The 16804-nt window shown below is 38.1% G+C and overlaps 1 protein-coding gene across 7 annotated transcripts in view; it reads left to right on the top strand.

Annotated features, from left to right (window-relative positions):
• LOC111331709 (uncharacterized) overlaps positions 1-16804 on the top strand; it is a 52001-nt gene that overhangs the window by 17384 nt on the left and 17813 nt on the right. For all 7 annotated transcript variants that reach the window (XM_022936875.2, XM_022936877.2, XM_088755256.1 and 4 more), the window contains 12 exons: positions 4633-4854; positions 5706-5888; positions 6621-6803; positions 7241-7489; positions 10438-10623; positions 11379-11570; positions 12366-12560; positions 12850-13098; positions 13307-13495; positions 14706-14897; positions 15682-15870; positions 16521-16766. In XM_022936875.2, the coding sequence (XP_022792610.2) occupies positions 4633-4854; positions 5706-5888; positions 6621-6803; positions 7241-7489; positions 10438-10623; positions 11379-11570; positions 12366-12560; positions 12850-13098; positions 13307-13495; positions 14706-14897; positions 15682-15870; positions 16521-16766 (2475 nt within the window). The remainder of the gene's footprint in view (positions 1-4632; positions 4855-5705; positions 5889-6620; positions 6804-7240; positions 7490-10437; positions 10624-11378; positions 11571-12365; positions 12561-12849; positions 13099-13306; positions 13496-14705; positions 14898-15681; positions 15871-16520; positions 16767-16804) is intronic.

Raw genomic sequence — 16804 nt, 5'->3', positions numbered from 1 at the left:
GCAACTCTGTGTAACAGCCCATGATGTAATCAAGTACAGCCATTGACGCCTAAACTAACAGAGAGTCCTTTGAACATTGACAAATACTGCAGCTTCTGAAACCTTCCGTTTCCCATTGCTGAATACGATTCAAATGAGCTTTCACCACAACAAGACTGTCCAAATCTCAATTTCACTTCCCCATAATATCCATTACCAGCTATAGCATCCCTTGTTGTACCAGTGACTGCATTTTGTAGGCGTTGCATCTTAGCGTTACGAGAGATGTCTGCGCCATCGATAATCGGAACATTAAAATCCAATCACTCCAATAGATGAAGTTTCCGTCAAAGATGTCAAGCTTCAACTTTGGTAAAGATTAAACAAGACCGCATAACTGTGTTGACCGTTGAATCGGCTTGCACTCCACCAGTAGCCTGATTAAGGGTTTCCTGGTTGCCAAATCTCGCCTTTAACTGCTGAACTTCATTATTTTGTTTTGGAGTTGTTATGAGTACAAAGGAGAACGTCTGCAGACTTCAACTGCAAGAGCTTTATTGACCTAGTTTTACATTCCGCGTGATCCATAAGATCACGTGACTTACAACTAACTTATCATAACAGGAGTTGAAGTGTATTCAGCCTTGTTACTATTAACCTGCAAAGTCAGAACATTTTCTGACTCAAACTCTTCTCCACCTTCGCAATCTTCGCGTCTCTCCTTTAGACTCTCGTGGCCACCTTTTTCATTTTGAACCTCAGCTTTCGGTTCAACTGTTTCGGCTTCCAATTGCTTTATTTTATGCGCTTCTTCAGAGATGGAAGGCTGTTTCTCAAGTTCAATTTCTGCTTCTAAATTGCATTCACTCAGCTTCTTCCTAAGCTTTAAAACTTTTTCTATGTAACTCAGCCTAACTTTCAATCTCTCGCAATTTTTGCTTTGACAGCCAGCGGATCCCTCCCACTCTTAAACGAAGCCTTCCAACTCAACTCAGACTATATTTTGCTCGGTCTCGCCTTCAAATGTTCAACTGCGTCATCCAATGCTAAGGTGGCCCATAGGGGACATGACAAAATTTTTTATCGCGCGATAAATGGAAATTATCGCGCGATAAATGACAAATTATCGCGCGATAAATGACAAATTATCGCGCGATAAATGAAGATTATCGCACGATAAATGGAGATTATCGCACGATAAATGGAAATTATCGCGCGGTAAATGGAAATTATCGCGCGATAATATTTATTATCGCGCGATAATTTATCATTTATCACGTGATAAATGGAAACTTGTCAGGTCACGCAATCGGCTGTCATGCATGTTGTTTCCGTGGACGACAATGACTGCCACAGTTGAGGAGCTATGTTTTGAGGTGAATAGTTCGTATTATTCATGTAAAAAGATCATTTAGCAGTACGTTGCAATACTATGACACATAGCTCTTTGAATCAGTATAGTAAACCTTGATTTTGCCGAGCCCGAGTCCGTGGAAATTTTGTGATATTTTGTGATAACTTTTTGATGATTGCGTGACTTACACTGTTGTGTTACACTAAAACCTTGAAATAAACTTTCATCAGTTTGCTCTTCTTCAAGTCTATACTATATGCGCTCTAAATTTATTTGTCATTGCTCAAATATTCTATCAAATAATATATCAATCAATTCTCTGCATTCCTCTAAACAAAAAACACATTATGATCGTGACGCCAGCAGGATCCAATTCTTTAATTATGACTCGTACAGTCTCCTTCTGGACAACAAGACTGTAGTCAATTCTTAATCGCTGGTGCATTTGGCGATAACCAATACTGTTCCTGCATGTACAAATGCAACGGATTACCGGACAGAAGTTGACCTAGATGACGTTGATGTGATTGTTAGCGAATACTGCGACTGAACAAGCCCCACAAATTGTTTGGAGGAATGCAGAGAATTGATTGATATAATTATGTAAGAGCAACAGTTGTAAGTACCTTCAACTGCTCTAGAAGCCTCTAGGTGTTTTTTTCGAAGGGGAATAAATTACACCTGAAAACCTAGCCTCATGTGTCCCTAATGCCACCCACTCTTTGTGTACAAGGCCTTTCTGGAAAAAGAGGACCGACAGTTCTGGTGACATATGAGTTAAAGTTACTGTGTTTAAATTTCTGTGCGAAATCGAGGATACTTTAAAAGCCTATGAGCATAGTATAACTACTCGTGTGCACGAAGTAATTTGACCCTATTCGGCCCGAGCTTTTATTTAATCTTTTCAGACCGGGGAGGAAGCGAATTCCGCTCCCTTCACCTCCGTAACTTCCAGAATATTTGAATAAAAATTATCGCGCGATAATTTTCATTTATCGCGCGATAATCTCCATTTATGGAGATTATCGCGCGATAGATAGATAGATAGCCAACGCGGCGCGTGGCGCCGAGTTGGCTATAATCATCTCATATCCAACAAGCGCGAGTGGACTAATTGTTTTATTAAAAACGCCCCAAAGATATTAGACAAATCTTAATATTAGACAAATTTTTTAGCTCCCTTTTAAATTTAAGCTGACGCGTACGCTTACCATATTTGTAGATTATGGTATCAAACAACAAATATATATGAAATACATATATATGAACTGCGGTTATGAAACGTATATGTGCACGATCCTTCGCAGTAAAGCACTATTTAAGCAATAGTGAAAATCAGACCTGAAAAAAATTCAGGCCTGTACGGGATTCGAACCACTGACCTCTGCGATACTAGTGCAGCGCTCTACCAATTGAGCTAACAAGCCAACTGGGAGCAGGCCATCAAATTAATTCGACATAAACCCGTAGATGATTTAGCGTTCTACCACTTAGCGCTCTACCAATTGAGCTGCAGCAAAGGATATCAGGCAAATGGACGCAGCTGTTCAAGTATGTGTTCCATGAATTACGGTCTATAGCTTTTAAGCTTAACTTAAGTTTAGCAAATATTTATAAACGTATTTCCAACATATTTGTGTAAGCACTGTTTTTAATTATTAATTATACCATAATCTAATATCTGTACATTGTAACATACGGTTTCTTCTTACAAAATAAAGTCGAAAAGACTTGTCTAATATCTTGGGGGCGTTTTTTGTAATAAAAACATTATTCCACTCGCGCTTGTTGGATATGAGATGATTATAGCCAACTCGGCGCTACGCACCTCGTTGGCAATCTATCATCTTATATCCAACGCGCGCTCGTGGAATAATTGTTAAATGTTCTTGAACTTCATTTGAATGTATTTCAAAGAGCGCTCAACTCTTAGAGGAGCATTGATTATTATAACAAACTGGTTCAAGGTTTCAGAGGTAGTTTATCGTTTGATTACGACAGCTCTGTTTCGTATGGTCGAAAATTACCACAATCATTTCAACGATTGACCGTTAACTTACAATGACTGGCTATAAAAGCTGGAATACGGTTGCTAGGAGATATAAAAACAACGCTACTTCTCCATATAAGTCATGTGACTGGTATGTATAATTTCGGAGATTGTTACTTTATTATGAAGTTTTTAAGGAGGTATCTGTTTCTATGGGGGCATGAACTTGCTAGCTCATTTCGCTTGTTTAGACTGCAAAGTTCCTTTTTACATATGATCGTGAATTTTTCAAAAAGACATAAATTACATTTCTTAGTAATGTTGTTGTACGGTTTGCATTGTTTGATGATTTTCCAGGTTAGGTTAAAAGTTTGCTATTGTCTTTCAGTGTCCATATGTGTTTAGATAAATCAGTCTCGTGTCACAAACACTAGACAAAGAATGTAACTGCCGGAAAAAAGACCAATGCCCCCTAAAGGGAAAATGCCTCACATCAAACGTAGTCTACCAAGCAACAGTCACAACTGAAACGCCAACAGATTCATACGTGGGACTCTCGACAAACTTTAAAGAACTGTACAGAAACCGCAGAGCTTCCTTCCGACACCAAACTTTGAACCCACGTCCCTCCTGTTACTAGTCAGGTGTGATGAAATTGGCCTGTATCCGTAATTGGATCCTCCTTTGTGATCCGCTAAGTTGACTTCGGTCGTGTATCTTTAATAGATCCTTAGTTGGGTTTCATATGGGGTTATAAGCTTCCCCTACCCTGTCACCTTGAAAAATTGAATTTCCCGGGAGACCACGTCTCCGATCACGTAAATCACATCTTTGATTGCTGTGTTGCCAGCATGGTTGTCCTGTTGTAACACCTGACTTGTAACAGGAGGGACGTGGGTTCAAATCCCGCTCAGGGCAAATTTTCTTTTCAAACATTTATTCTATTTAAGTATGATTACTTGGGGTGTACAGGGTCAGGGTTTCCTTCGTATACAGAGGTGAAGAGTGAAGCGATTCACGAAACAGGCTTGTCGGGAAATGTAGTTACGTCCTTTTTTTCCTCTCATAATATTTATTCTGCTCTGCTTCAACGTATTGAGCACTGTTCCACGCGAAAATCGACTTGCAGACTTCCTATATATATATATATATATATTAGTCCTGGTGAGAGATTCATTTGTCCGAATTCCTTAGGGAAACCCAGGAGAAGACACTAGAGAGATTCGTTGAGGGAGTAAAGGATTAATAAATGGACTGACAGATAGATACACAAACGAATTAATTTGGATTTCATTTTCCGTTTTCCTAGCACCACCTCCTAGATGGAGTAGTTGGGACTCCTGGACTAGCTGTACAAACGGCTACAAATATAGGCATCGCACCAGGATATTTCAGTTTGATTCCAGCAGCAAGGATTGCGACGAATGTTCCACAGGCAACGGCGGGTGCGCCCAGATATGTACAAACACTCATGGATCTTACAAGTGCAGCTGCAGAAAAGGATATCAGGCAAATGGACGCAGCTGTTCAAGTATGTGTTTCATGAATTACGGTCTATAGCTTTTAAGCTTAACTTAAGTTTAGCAAATATTTATAAACGTATTTCCAACATATTTGTGTAAGCACTGTGATTTCTATACTTTTTCCTCTTTGATAAAGCAAGCTTCCTCTCCTATTTCTCTTACGAGTTCTCCAAGGCTATTGATGCTAAGGCCTTGTTGAAACAGTTCGAATCAGTCTTACTTTGAAATTGGATTAGTAGAATTTGATTTTTGATATTTTCCTTTTCCTTGAGTTTTTTTTCTTTCAGCTTTGATGACTTCGCGTAGTCATATCCAACAATCACAGAATCAATGTTAAATATTGCTCGGTAATTTTTTTTTAAGTTTGACTTCTGAATAATCTTTGAAGAGCTTCCATCCCTTTTTTTCTGTAGAAATGATTAATATCAACCCCTATCATTTCATATGAACTCGTTTTCGAAAAGAAAACACCTATCAATATTCACTGTGGACTGTTTTTGCTTTTCTCGTTTCTAAAAAATTCTAATTATTCTTAAGTCACTCAAACACTTAGTTTACAACGCAGAAGACCCCATACACGTACAGGCTCTATTCACCGAGACTTACAGTGCTATTTCACTGATGAGTGCTGTGAAGGAAAAAATATTATGAGATCCACCCTTAAACTTAACTACGCTTAGATTATCGCATCATGAGCTAACATACCGATCGCTGCACACTACTGCTCTATGTACCTTCTGCGATACCAACCTCTCTTTAAAAAAAAAAAAAAAAAAAACCTACTTGTGGCAGTAACATGGCCACGTGTCTTTGCCGGTAGCTATTCTTTGGACTCTTAAATGGATCTCTTTCATTTCAGAATACCGATGTCCTTCTCTAGGATATCCATCCAATGGAACGGTAGTTAGGTGTAACCAAGAATATCTAGGTTACTGCGAAATAGCATGTAACACGGGTTATGAATTAGTCGGAGTGGCGCGCAGCCAATGCTTGCTGAGAGGCTCGACGGCTTATTGGAGTAATTCCTTGCCAAGTTGCAAAGGTAAAAACACATATAAGGCCGTGAAATTCATTCGTGAAGGTGATAAAAGTATCTAAAGATTACAGCTGTCTAAGCACAGAGTTGCAAAGTTGTCAAAAAGCATGTACTGCAGTCTGTCTTTGACAGCCTCATAGTATTGTCTTTTAGCCATCCTTTTCACATTTTGATGTTTTTCCACAGGACTATTCGAATAATTTCATCAAAAGGATTTACTCTGAATAGACTCTGGTGTTGTCGAAGGTGAAATGTATCGACGCTTGCTCCATACTATATATTAGAACCACTCCACTCCCCCTGCGGCTTACTGGATATGGGAAGCCAATAATATTGATTCCAATTAGTGGGCCGCATAATGGGCTATCTATCAATTAATCAAGGCTGATAGTTTCGAAAGAAACTGTTTGGGGCTGCGTCGGTGGGGGTAACGAAATAATTTGGATATATCAACAAAGTTGAAATGGTAAATTGGCCACCGTAACGATTACAAAAGCTGACGTTTCGAGCGTTAGCCCTTCGTCGGATTCGCTCCGACGAAGGGCTAACGCTCGAAACGTCAGCTTTTGTAATCGTTACGGTGGCCAATTTACCATTTCAACTTTGTTGATATATCCAAATTATTATCTATCAATTAGACCTTTTTGGAAGAACTGAAACACAACTAAAAATTTTAACACAATAAATTTGTTAGTTAAGGTTACATTTTTCTGATGTCGCTTATCCTTCTCACGACAGCGAAAAGATGCCAGAAATTGACTATAAAAAATGGCGCTTTTAAAAGTAGTTCATGTAAGAACAGCCCAACTCATGGTCAAGAGTGCTCAATCGGTTGTAATCCTGGATACGAATATAGGGGAACACCTAAAAGCTCTAAATGCAATGATGGATCTTGGAGCAACAGCATCATAGTCTGTCAGGGTAGGTACAAACATCTGTTAGGTTGTAAGCGACATTCTTATTTTTTAGATGTGTAATTATTATAATTTGTTTATCATTAGAGTCAAGGGGTTGCTTTTAAGCTGATTTTTAAGCATATGTTCGCCGAGGTCTAGCAGAAATCTACTGCGTCTGCGTAACCCTTACATTTCAAAGTCTGGTTACTCCTGTTAGAAAATGTGACGCATCTGCGTCATAACGGAAATCAACTTCTATCATTTGACCAATAGATATGGACATTTCAAGGCGCAAACAAGGCAAAAAAATGGTTCATGTAAAGAAGCTAACAAAGCAGATAAGACAGCTCACCTTGAAAACCTATGTTGTCATTTTACACTTTTTTAATGTTTTAGTTATTGCGTTTAGCAAGGGATAATCCGTTAGTGACCGTTAGAATTAAACTTTTGACCCTTCGACAGATACGGAACGTCCTAAATTTGATAGACATTGCCCCGTGGAGATCACGGAAGTCGCTCGAGGAGGGCAGAACTCCGCTCCGGTACAGTGGGGAGTAATCACCGCGAAGGACAACTCCCAAAAAGTGAAGGTGACCCCAAAGAATCTTAAACAACCGCAAATAATGATGGAGGGCAGACACACGATTCTCTATAAAGCAGAGGACGCGGAAAAAAATCGTGCATTTTGCAAAGTAAACATAAATGTTAAAGGTGAGACATGTTTGATGCTACTCTGGTTTAAAGATTTTATGAATATAACAGAAATGTTACAATTCATTCCTGTCCTGTGCAAAACGTTGACGGGCTCCGAAGAGTGCGTATGTACGTGTTTATAAATGAGAAATAGTTATAATAATAATAATAATAATAATAATAATAATAGTAATAATAATAACAAAAATAGCGTATTCACAGTATCTCCGTGAGATAATCATGGTTCTTCGCCTGTAAACTATCTACAGTTACTGTAATAACATCCTAATGTGTATATGTAACAACAAGAATTTAAAAACAATTAAATGATTAAATCAAATGAATAAAATATTCCTTAATACTTAATGTTCTACTGCTTGTGATATCAACAAAAAAGTGTTTTCGATCACTCCAAATTATAAGACACTACACAATGAAAGTGCTTAATACTGTGGAAATAAGCCATCGTTTGACGCTTTGCGTATAAGTTTTGATAGGCCTAAACATGGCAACTGCGTGTTGTGTTATGCTTTTGTACTTGTTCGCAATCTTTCTTACCTTTTTTAGGTGAGCCAAAAAGAGCCAATTGGTGGCTTTCAGCGAAATAAATACTAGAAGGCATACTTTTAAGTAAAAATGTTAATAGTTTGGAAATATTTCAGATTGACCTTACAAATTAATCATGTCATCCTTTTTAATATCACGATCAATAATATTGTTATTCAGTCATTTTATTAGAGTCGCATAGCTTAAGGTAAACACGTGCTCTGATTGGTCAATACATCAACCGGAGGAGAGGGTATTTAGCGTGGAATCGCACTAATGCATAAAGCGATATCACTGACATGAGTCCCGGGCAAAAATTATTGTTACGAACGTAAAAACGTAAATGCAACTAGTGCTATGAAAATATGAACAAATATGAGCAAATTTATAGAAAACGAATGTCTTCCAAATTTTGAATTCAAATTCATATTTTAAGAAAATTGGAGGAAACCACTTTTGCTCTAAAGTGCGAGAAAACGCAAAAAAAAAAAAAAAAAAAAATCAAAATGCCAGAGACGAGGGAAGAAAGCCAAACGACAGTTCTTCCTGAGGAAAACCAAACAAGCGTTAGGAAAGAAAACCAAACTGGTATCAATGCCGAAAAAGGTCAAGCATCTTTTCCGGAAATCCAAACCACTGTAGCCTAACAGATGACGAACTGGCCTCTATTAGAGACAAAATGGTTTAAAAAAACACTAGACGGCAAATTTGCAAATTCGAGTGGTCGCAAAACAATCATCCAAGCGCTCCGTGATGATTTCGACCCACGGGAGATATCAGAGCTCACTGGCCATTCTAATCCGGAATCCATATCCAGCTACAGTCATAATCCTCTAGAAAAACAGCGGCTAACGTCGAATAAGTTGGCCGGTTTCAACCCAAGCACGACAACTACCAACGGCTATTCAAGTCATATGTATGCTTTACGGGAGATTGTTCTCAATAGCTCATCCACGCCAAGCAACACAGCAGCTACAAGTGACCTTGACAGCAATGCCAGTCGTTCTAGTTACCTGATGGCAGGAGCAGTTGGCGGGATGTTTACTGGAGTAACTTTTAATAATTATCCAGTAAATATTTCCATAAACTTTCAGTCCAGCAATTGACACCAACGAGCGACTCCCTGCAATGAAAGAAAAACAGTTAAAACTGTGAATTTTAACCCTTTTTTGAACTGTTTTTCGTCTGAGTTTACCGAGAAATTCTGAGTCTTAATCAATAATAATATTTTGAATACACTTATTTTATAACTGTAAAGCACTTACCGGTTTTTTGTAGATTTTGCTTTGAACCGGAACGCTTGAAATTTTCATTTCGCTTGAGGTTTGACCATTCAGTTGCTGATTGTCGGCGCCACGTTTTGCTAAGTTGACTGGTAGCAGGCAAATTTCTGTCTTAAATAACTCCGTATTTTGTACTTTCAGTTTTTTTGCTGAAGATTGTAAAATGTGAGGCACTGCTTTCTCCACGAGTATGAAATAAAAGTGGTTTTCATTCTAAAAATATCTTGTTCCCTCTATTCGCTAGATATTGACACCTGAATTTGAAAGGGTTTCTATTGTTTTCGCACTGGCGTGGCGCACAAACATACAAAACATCTGATTTCGCCCAGTGATTTGGAGGCTTTAGCTATGTGATTCAAGAAAAATTCACGAGGTACAAATAAAATTGTCGACGGTTCAAACGTGAGCGACTTACCTTGCTTTCCATTCCCTTTATATCAATGACAATTCTGACTGTTTCGCCCAGTGATTTGGAGGCTTTAGCTATGCGATTCAAGTAAAATTCACGAGGTATAAATAAATTGTCGAAGGTTCAAACGTGAGCGACTTACCTTGCTTTCTATTCCCTTTACATCAATGACAGTTCTGACAGTTGACTTTAAAATAGCTTTCTTAAGGGCGCGCGTACGGGATAACAACAAACAATAATATTGCCGTTTTAATTTCTTGTTTTCTTATTTTTATTCAGTTATGCGATTCAAGAAAAATTTACTGCCTGACTCGTGAATTCCACGTTAAATTTCACTTGAAAAACCGATATCGCACGAATCGCAATTTATAGTATTATTATCATTTTAATTTATTATCAATATTACTAATGTTATTATCATTATTGTTGCTACGGTTACTATTATTTTTATCATTATTGTTATTATTATTATTATTATTATTATTATTATCATCATCATTATTATTATCATTATTATTATTATTATTAGTAATGTTATTTTCATGTGGAGGACGATTGGAGAACCCGAATAAAAAGCCAACCAGGCGAGTATGCATGCGAAACAACGTCTGATTCAAGCAAAATGCGATACCAGCTCTAGCCACGATAAATCTCAAGGCCGCTATACGCTATTATTGTTCTTATTGCTATCAATGCTAATTTGTAGCTTCGCTTTTCATTACTCGCAGTCTTCAGATGTCCTCCATTATATCCACCGCTAAATGGGAAGCTTGTGAATCCTAAATGTGGCAATCTTTACGGAAGTACATGCCATGTTATGTGCGATCATGGATTTACCCTCAAAGGCGACAATGTCAGAAAATGTGAAAAAAATAAAAATAATACGTTCTGGAGTGGTAACCCAAAGTGCGAAGGTAAGACTTGCACATTACCGACCAAACAAAACTCATACGGACAAATCCCCCAAGTTTACGTGCCAACCATGATCATACCGCTCAACCACAGAAGAAATAAACTCTTCTTAATTTGGCCGTTATCATCAATTTTACACGGTTTCTTTCGTCGGTAACAGACAGTTTTTCAAGAGGTTTTAATTTCATAAGATTATGAAACTGTTTTCGGGAAATAATTATTCTTATAATAATAATAATAATAAAATATTTATTATAATAATTGTTATTGTTATTATTGTTATTGTTATTGTTATTATCATTATTACATATGAGATATAATGGTGTGAAGATCGTCCCAGAATTCAGCCTAAATCCTATTTTAAAAAATTTCTCCATTTGCATCCACCTCACAGTACTGCAGCGTATATGGAGTTTAGACACAACCTGCTGGGCTCTGATCGATTGAAAATATACTGGATATTTGCCTGTATACCCATAGGGAACTGCAAAATCTTCCTGACCTGTCAGATGGCGCCACACTAAGCAAATTCCCAGATTTTAATTCGGCAAAGGCATTTGGTTTGGAGGCCTAGCCTTTTGGTTTACAAACTTGTCGAGTGTTCTCGCGACATCTTAGGTGGTTTTATCAGCCGATAAACCGAAAGAAAGTGTGGTTTATTGCTTAATGATGAGATGTGAGTTTGCTCATCATATACTCATGTCCATTGTCATAGTTTTTAGACCGTAGATAAACTAAAAGGTTTTTTTATTGCTAGTTAATAAATGTTCATCGCTCCCTGCTCCTGCAAACGCGACAATGGCTGGATATGGCTGCGACGGTCGCGTCGCAAACTATAGTACCAGCTGCCTCGTCAGTTGCAACATTGGTTTCACTGCATTGCAAGGGTCAAGTAAACGAACATGTTTGGCAAATGGAAATTGGAGTGGTTCACAACTTTCTTGCTCAGGTAATTGTTTTCTTAAGTTCTCTACAATCACATTGTCATAAGTGGTGGAAGAATTATCTACAATGCAATTGGCAGTCATTTCCCAGTTTCAAGCTCAAAATTTTCCCTACTTGAATTCTGATCAACTGGCATAAAGAAAACTTTTAAAGACACAACTTAATATAAGGTGTTATACGAATGCTGCAGAATGACAAAATATTTGATATTTTACGCTTTGATTTAACGCCTGTTTCCCCAAGTAGATACAACTCAAAACCTTGGCCTTGTGTGTTTAAACAGGACTTGAATTTTTTGTAAATTTAAACAAAGATATATTGCCTCCCCTCTAACTCGTAATTAAGAGCGTCTTAGATTATCTCTGTACAGTGAAAAACATTCCAAAGAAGTCAAAGGAGAGGGTTTACCTCTCATTTTGTCATCAGCATTAATACAGGTAGAAATAAGATCTCAGTTGATTGACCTTCAAAACGGAGAGCTTTCTTAAGTGTCACATTTGACGGACTGTCTTGTGTAACTATTCGCGAACAGCTATTTAGTCAGAACTTGGCGTTCTTTACATTTATTTCATTTGTGGTATGGTTCGGCTTATAGGCACTTGAGTTTAAGGCTGCTATTATTTCAAAATCAGGAAAAATTGTATAGGCTCTGTAAGTGCAATAAGGCCACGAGGTTTCCAGAATTAGGCATACATCATCATCTAGAGTGGTTTAGACTCTTTTTTCGAAATATATTAGAAACGATATTTAAAGTGAGAAATACACTTACACGATTTTTCCCTGCGCTTTTTCTTTACAGCTGTTAGTTGTCCCAAACTGAGCATCAACCATGGGGCCATGATGGTTGAGCCAAAAGACTGCTCGAATGGTAACATTTCTTATGCGACTGTTTGTCGGTTCACTTGCAAAGAAGGGTACCAGCTGGTGGGACCTGGACTGAAGATTTGTATGCAGTCTGGAACCATGCATCCACTACAGAATCCTTCTTGCAAAGGTCTGCACCAACTAAATTTTTTTTCGTGTTTCTTTATGCCACTGCAACTCTCAAACCTTAATTACTTGAAAACTGTAAAGTGAACATGACACCTTGAGGTTCGACTGAGCTTATTAATCTCTACACCTCCAAGATACCACGCGAACCCTCCCTTTCGCTAAGTGGTATTTTGAAGTATTTCGGAACTATCAAGTGAAAAGGAGGTGAGTAAATTTTCATTTGTTCTAACAAAATAAACCTAAATCTAGTAAACAATTTTTTACACTTGTACAAAATTCCTGTTTCGCAGACATAGCTGCGCCAAAGTTTTTGTCTTGCCCAAGGATGATAGAAGCCACGGCTGCAAAGGAAGAACTTACGGCAAAAGTCGAATGGGCTCGACCAAACGCAGCAGATAATTCTGGAATACCACCAAATGTCACAATAAAAGGGAAAAAATCAGGATCCATCTTTAGAGAGGGCGAACACAGCGTCATTTACACTGCAGTTGATAACATGGGAAACTTTGCGACTTGCTTTGTTAGGATATTTATTTCAGGTAGTTACTTTGAATTTTAAGGATTCTTCATCGTACTCAAAGGCGAACAACCAATGAAGATCATATAATACTTTGTGCAGTTTATTTAAGGCAAGGTTGAAGAATCTATGTTGAAATGATCCCAAGCCATGTAATACGGAAGGGGGAAAAGGGATGGAATAGACGATTTGGTACATAAAGTTAATTTAAGTGATTTGTATCGTTCTAGTAATCCGCTGTTGGCCTAAGGTATTTGCTCCACCTGGTGGTAGAATGATCTGTAGTAGTTCCAACGTTTACGGCTCCAAGTGCTTTTTTTCTTGCCACCACGGCTACAGCTTAGAAGGTTCTGTTCACAGAGTGTGCGAGAAGAACGGAAAGAAGGGTTACTGGACTGGAAACGAAACAAAGTGTAAATGTAAGTGTACATAGCAGTCAAATAATCATATTTTATCTCAGTTTACTTTCCAGTACTATTACCAAATGCGAACTTCCAAAGTATACGTCAGTGAGGAGACTATTCGAACTAGCCGATATGGTTTGGCTCTCGTTCACTGTCATGGAGGTGTATTTTCCAGATTAGATCATGCTCATAATTGTTAGATTCTTTTGTTGTCAGTATTAGCTACGAGGGTGTAATTTGCATATGTGTTGACTGAGACGCCTAAAATTCCTATCAAGAGTAATTTCCTTTACAACTGATGTTTAATTTTGTAAAATATCTCCTGATATCAGTCGAACCGGCCCATCACCTTACCGTTCACTCAATTTCGTTGCTGTGCTCGCTTTCAAACCTCCTCATGATCATCGCTCCTTTATGATTTCATGGCTGCATCTCAGTAGCCCAAATGATATCGTTGACGGAGAAATATGTTATTTATTGGGTTCAAGATGAGGATATCTGTAGAGGTTCCTTGTTCCTCATCGATATTGCTGATTAAACTGTCTTAGCCAAGAAAAGAGGCTCTAAGATTCGATGTCTTTATTGTTTAGCTTTAACTTGTCAATTTTAAATGCTAAAGTTATATGAAACTGATACAAAGTGAGCGGGAAAAATAATGTCCTTCGCCTGTAATAGCCCCTTCTCCATCAATTGTAATACGGTTAGCTGAATTATGCACGCGTTTTGACTGATTTTGACCTATGATCCTTTAGAGGACCGGCGCATAGATAACGTCATCTTGAACAACAATTGCCTTTTTGTATCATGTAAAAAATATAGACTCAATATTACCGTGGTCGGTACAATAATTGTATCGAAGACATGACACACTCGGCTATGCCTAGTGCAGTTTTTTTTTTTTTTGTTCTTACCATATTTTGACGTCATCTGTGATCTCTTACTGAAGAGAAGCAAGGAAATAGACACTATTTGTTAAATTTAGGTTTTTTTCAACTCCTATGGCAGCCCAAAAAAGGCTGAATTCTCATTTATACCTAGATCTTTCAAACGGTTGTAAGGAGCCCTACATTTCAGTTACATTTACATTGTAGGATCTAGGTACTAGATTAATGGCTAGAAAATAGTCCTTTTCGTCGTCTAGAAGCAGAATGTATCATAAAGAACAAGCTACAACTATTTTTCTTCAGCAAAGGTCTAACCATATTGTTAATCCTCTTCTTTGTAGTGGCCAAATGCCCACACATTGATTTACCCCCTAACACTTTACAGTCCGGCTGCGGCGGTGGAAAAGTGCAAAATTTATTTGGTGACAGGTGCCTCTTCTATTGCCGACGGGGTTTCTATAAGGAGAGTGGGTCGCCTGAAAGAGTCTGTCAAGCAAATGGAACTTGGTCTGGAGAACCATTGCGTTGTCGAGGTAATAGCTGGTTTTTTTTTAGCAAATGATGAATGGTTTGATCATATGAGCACGCTTTACGAGCAAAGTCGTAAAAAGCAAAGGGAGAAGTGCTATGTAGCCTTATGTACCTGATGCTTTTAAATAAGTTTCTTTAAAAGTCATTGCGAGACAGTAATTCAGGACTCATAATGGCATGGAATGTTGGGTTTCAAGAAAACCTTCTCTGAGATAATTTGACTTACATCTAAGACAGCGCAAAAGAGGCATTTTTTTTTTACCAGTGAGTCTTGTTTTGAATTTCTATCTACCAGAACACAATTTTTTTGCAAAAGAATAAAGTCACGTTTACATCCATAGGTGTAAAACAAGAGGGTCTTAACAAAATAAATTGGAGGGGGAGGGAGAGGGGTCTATTAGGCCCAAGTCTATCTCAGATGGCATTACGGTAATCCGGCAGCTTATCAGTACGCAGAATCCACATTGCGGATTGCCTCACAAGCAACCAACAGCTATCGATTGCAATGTACTTTTAAGAGTTTTGGCTAGACGAGATCTGAAGAGTTTCCATCTCCTCTTAACCCTCGTTTTCCTTCTTTTCTTCACTCTCGTTTTCCTTCTACTCTTCACCCTCGTCCAATAAAATAGCCTCCTGGCAGTGCTGAGGTTAAAGGAAATTTAGACTTCCGTTTCCAAATATTTTATGGTTTTTGCAGGATAGAATAATCAGCCAACAATCCGAAAATGAGTACACATTTAGTTATTTTACCTAATATTGAAGGCCTTATGTATTTTTTGATTCTAGAGGTGAGATGTCCGCCATTACATCCTCCTATCCACGGCTACGTGGAGCCTAATGATTGCACGTCCTCTCCAAAGTATGGAGTCTCGTGTTACTTTTCCTGCAACAAAGGTTTCAGGCTAATCGGAAAACCTCTAAAGTTTTGCCTGAACAACGGCAAATGGTCTTCAAACTCTAGCATTACTTGTAAAGGTAAATGAATTAAAATGGGCTTTTGGCTAAAGTAGGCGAAGGAAAAGTTATTTAAATAAAATGCTTTAAATGATTTCATCTAACCTTGCAGAAGGAAAGTTGAAACCTCAGTCTGTTTTCACCAACCCATTTTCTCGTCATGATACCAGCGTGAACGAGCCATGACTGGCAATGAATTATCTGCTCCAAATCTTGCCTGTTTGACCATTGTATCAGAGGGAAAAGGCAATTTTCGACCAGGGGGACTAGAGGAAAGATTATCGTATTCAATTATTTAATTTATCTATCTATTTATCCATGAACTGTATCAACCCTCATTTCAATGACACATAAAGATCTTAAGTCCACACTCAAAATCTGCCAGAAGTGTGCTTATAGTTTAACTGATTTTGTGTCTGTGCATTTCTTACTTCGTGAATTAGTTGCCAAGGAATTCTCCTAATGACAAATACGTAAGAATGGGCTGATTTCTAGCACAGAGGAAAAGCATATCGTTTAAAAAAGAAATTAAAGAAATAGATGACACAGATGACCTTACAAGAACAAACTCTCCTTAAACACATTGTGAAATGTTAAGTTTAGCAGAAATACAGAATAGCTACACAGTTGGTAAATCCAAACCAACAGCATTATTTTCTATTTACATCTAGACATCGAAAGTCCATCATTTGGTTCAACTTGTCCTACCAATATATTAGTAACAGCAGACAAAGGAAAGAATTACACAGTACCATCTTGGCCGCCAATAGTTGCTACAGACAACTCTGGTATTAAGCCAGTCGTCACTTCAGTTGGAGTAAGAGCCAAATACTACGAAGGAAAGCATTTAATTGTATATAACGCAACTGACGCCGCAGAAAATAGAAAGCTTTGCCGCTTTTATCTGTCTGTTGATGGTAAGTAGTATTGTGCTTAGAGTCGAATTAGCATAGAT

Source organism: Stylophora pistillata, chromosome 3 (genome assembly GCF_964205215.1).
Source record: "Stylophora pistillata chromosome 3, jaStyPist1.2, whole genome shotgun sequence".
Classification (NCBI taxonomy): Eukaryota; Metazoa; Cnidaria; class Anthozoa; order Scleractinia; family Pocilloporidae; genus Stylophora; species Stylophora pistillata.
The sequence above is the reverse complement of the archived record's forward strand: the minus strand, read 5'-3'. Positions and strand labels throughout refer to the sequence as shown.